General features: G+C 39.8%; 1 protein-coding gene across 2 annotated transcripts in view; it reads left to right on the forward strand.

Moving 5' to 3' along the window:
- Nucleotides 1-198: 198 nt before the first annotated feature.
- Nucleotides 199-4,086, forward strand: part of LOC122083440 (lysine histidine transporter-like 8) — a 5,236-nt gene continuing 1,348 nt past the window's right edge. Inside the window, exons 1-4 of one of the 2 annotated variants that reach the window (XM_042651251.1) lie at nucleotides 199-883; nucleotides 1,069-1,202; nucleotides 3,070-3,503; nucleotides 3,603-3,734. In XM_042651251.1, the coding sequence (XP_042507185.1) occupies nucleotides 441-883; nucleotides 1,069-1,202; nucleotides 3,070-3,503; nucleotides 3,603-3,734 (1,143 nt within the window). In that variant the 5' untranslated portion in view covers nucleotides 199-440. The remainder of the gene's footprint in view (nucleotides 884-1,068; nucleotides 1,203-3,069; nucleotides 3,504-3,602; nucleotides 3,735-4,086) is intronic. The other variant, XM_042651250.1, reaches the window with a different exon arrangement.

Genomic DNA, 4,086 nt, shown 5'->3' on the forward strand with positions numbered 1-4,086 from the left:
TATTTTTATATTTTGATTTTTTTGAACTGTTTTATTCTTGATCCGTACCATTCATTGATACGGGATTGATGACTAATGAAATCGATATGGATTGCCTGGATCCAACGATTTGATACCGATACCGATAGCGATACCGATACCTCAAACCATGATACTAATGGGGGATTGACCACCACCCACATCTGATTCTTCACAACTGTCACGGAGTCCCCTGTATCACACTTTCACAGTTTTCACGAGCTTCTTCTGTTTCCGTTACCTACTAAACGTGGTAAATTTAAGTCATCTTCCACTTCTGCAAGTCGGTCTACAACCAACCAAAAAGCCTTCTTGTCCACTAAGCTTCTTTGAACACCGGGGATACCCTATATCTATATATAGGGAAACCACCATTCTCCATCGTCAAAGCTTATGTTAGAGAGAGAGAGAGAGAGGCGGAAATGGGGGATGTGAGTTTGTTCTTAGAGACAGAGAAATCAAAACCCCAAAGTGCCGTTGGGGTTCCACTTCCACCCTCACAATCACCTGCATCCTTCACTTCCGCAACCCCTAAAACCCCAAGGACTACTACTACTCCCTCTCATTTTATTGCTCCTCTTCCCCCACCTCCTCCTCTTGCTTGCCCTGTCCCAGGGAAGGTAGCGATCGTCGCCACCATGCAAGGCTGCCTTGACCTGGAGATCGATGAAGAAGGAGCACAAGTGGGACACAACCACAAGTGGTCCAACAATCCTACCACCGATGGTGGAGGCGGCCCAGATGCTTGGCTGCCCATTACGGAGTCAAGAAACGGCAACGCCTTCTACGCAGCATTCCACACCCTCAACTCTGGAATCGGATTTCAAGCCCTCCTCCTTCCGCTTGCTTTCACCATCCTTGGTTGGTACGTTTCCTTCTCTCTCTCTCTACTAGGTTCTTGGAGCCATGGGCCATGGCTGATCATGATTCTCCTTTCACCTTTTTTATTTTATTTATTTATTTATATTTATTTTTTGGGTCAAATCAATTTCTCTGTTTCAAGGGTTTCAAGGGTGGTTCAATAATTGGTGTGTTGTGGTTTGGTTGTAGGACTTGGGGAATCATAAGTTTATCATTAGCATTCGGATGGCAGTTATACACTCTATGGTTACTCATCCAACTCCATGAATCAGTTCCTGAGACGCGCTTCAGTAGATACCTCCATCTAGCTAAGGCAGCATTCGGTATGTCCTACTGGCCCCACTCTTCTTTATTAAGGTGTTGTACAATGATGATGCATGGCGTTTTGTGATTCTTATATCTGATAATTGAGTCACCCATAGCAGAAAATTCATGAAAGGGAAGTGCTTGTGCCACGATCCTTGAATGTGCATGAAGCTATGTTCACACATAAACATGACATGGCCACCATATGTCCCCCACTCGAAATATGTATCCCTATTGAGGCACATACTGCATGTCCCTCAATACTCAAAAGGCAAAACATGCATCTCTATTGAGGCACTGGAATGGGCATATATGGGGAGGATAGATGGTGGATACAAATTGGTGAGTATGATTGCCATGACCATATTGGAGTATGACCAATGGACGTGGCATGGTACCTTTTCATGGAATCTAAATTTCAATTGAGAGAAGACCAAAATTGAGAAATTTAATGTAATTGAAAATGGATCAAATTTTCTTTAAATAGCTTTGTGCTTTTCAACCATATATTTTTTTGTTAAATCAAAACTTTGCTTTGTTTCTATTTCTTCATTTTTTTCATGTATTTTATACTATTTAGTATTCATCCCCTCTCCACCTCCTCTAAAAGGGAAAAAAAAGAAAAAAGAAAAAAGAAAACAGAATGACTTTTAAATGCAAAGTACCTTACTCTTTAGCCTTTATATTGAATTTAATTACTAGTTAATACATCAAAAAACAAGATAGCAGTTTTTTATGATAGTATTTTTGAAATCAAAATATTTTTACATCATTGTATTTTTTTTTATTTGTTAAAAAATTTCTACTAATATTGTTTATATTTGAAATGAAACAAATAAGTAGTATAGTAACGAATAAAATACATGAAATAAAACAAAGAAAACCAAACTTTTGGAATCTTTTGAGTTGAATTTGATTTGAAAGAAAATAATAAAAATAATAAATCAAATTTCATTTTCAATCTTATGATGGAAATCCTGAAATATTTGTCCATTTTTCCTACAGTACCCTGGTATGCTAGTAGTTCCAGGGGTCTGCACGTGAAAAAACAAAAATACACATCAATCTTTTCTTGTCATCAAAAAAATTTTCCCCACATAATTGGAGATAGAATTTGTTTTTTTGACTGCTACAGTGCTATGTGAGGTTGTAGCTAACCTGGATAGCAGCTATGGAAATGGAATCCCAAGGGCTGGTTGGAAAATACCATCTTAAGATGAAATTTTCTGCCCATGCCTTTGGGATTCTATTTCTTTGGCTGCTACCAAGAGTTGCAACTACTTGGTTGCAACTCGAGTAGCAGCCAAGTTTCTTTCAAATGAAATGAGATAAGATTTGAGATGATTAGTGAGGCATAAGTCAATCTAAAGTAGATCACATGGTTGGCCTTTATAGGAAATAATTCATGCTAAAGAGTCATAGGGTTTATACCTATGAGTTACCACCTTCCCTCACTAGCCCCACCCCCAACAAACCCCTGCTCTCCTTTGGAAGATTGATTTTTGAGCTGGCATGGGGGACCAAACCAATGGGAGGATTGGAGACAGTTTGTCAATAAAGGACGGAAAGTAAAAGATTGTCAAGAGGAGAAAGAATGGTGTGTTACCGGCCATGGTTTATGCCTCATTTCATAGACATTTTCCCTAAAACTTTATCGTAACAACTAGTGCGAGAAGAGGAGAAGCCACTTCTCCATCTCATGATGGAAATTGAAATGATTTACCAATGGTGTTTCAGTTCTCAACACAAACATGTCATCCAATTTCCGTAAATGGTTTTTTTGCCTTACCTACTCACTTTCATGGCAGACATGTCCTTCTAATCTTTTCTTCAAAAGATTTCATGCTAGTCATCGCTCGTGGCCTGTCTGTTACTGAATGTTAGGGGAAAAGCGAGGGAAGTTGATGGCCTTATTTCCCATCATGTACCTGTCGGGAGGTACATGTGTTGCACTGATAACCCTTGGGGGTAGAACCATGAAGCTCTTCTTCCAGACCATTTGTGAGGGCACAAGTTCATGCCTCGCCACTCCCCTTACGAATGTCGAGTGGTTTTTGGTGTTTACGTGCACCGCCATCGTCCTGGCTCAGCTGCCCAACCTAAACTCTATCGCTGGTGTCTCGCTCATTGGTTCCATCACAGCCATTACTTACTGTACCATCATATGGGTGGTTTCTGTCACTCATGGTAGGGTGGCCGGTGTTTCTTATGAGCCATTGCAGCCCAAGTCTGAGGTGGCGAAGATCTTCAGTATCCTCAATGCACTTGGCATCATTGCTTTCGCTTTCAGAGGCCACAATCTCATGCTTGAAATCCAGGTGAGTAGAAATGCAAACACCTGACACACTTCAGATTTTTAAATATAGGGTAGTTATAGACGTGTTGAAATCTCTTTTTTCTTGTAAATTTTATTGCAGGGTACAATGCCTTCAACTCAAAAGCATCCATCTCAGGTGCCAATGTGGAAAGGTGTGAAATTTGCGTATCTTCTCATTGCAATGTGTTTATATCCCCTTGCAATAGCGGGTTATTGGGCTTACGGAAACCTGGTAAGTTCAATCTCATAATAATATAACTTACACTTAAGCAAAATTATCAATTTTAAATGATTTATGGATGATAGTTCCCATAATTTCATCACTTGTCCTATCATAAAATTCTTTGTTTACTAGCTACTACTAGGGGTGAAATAGGGCGAGTTGGGCTGAGATTTTAACCTTGAGTCCTGGTACCTTATCCTAAGTCCAAACCAGCTCAAGAATCGGGTTAAGATGATCTCATCCCAGACCCAATTTTGTCAAGCTTAGCATAGTCAGGCTGGCCCTTATTAACCATGATTTTTGCCAAAGCCAGTTTGACCCTGATTTTGAGTTTTTTTTTTTCCTTTCAATTTGTGTCTTT

Source organism: Macadamia integrifolia, chromosome 7 (genome assembly GCF_013358625.1).
Source record: "Macadamia integrifolia cultivar HAES 741 chromosome 7, SCU_Mint_v3, whole genome shotgun sequence".
Classification (NCBI taxonomy): domain Eukaryota; kingdom Viridiplantae; phylum Streptophyta; class Magnoliopsida; order Proteales; family Proteaceae; genus Macadamia; species Macadamia integrifolia.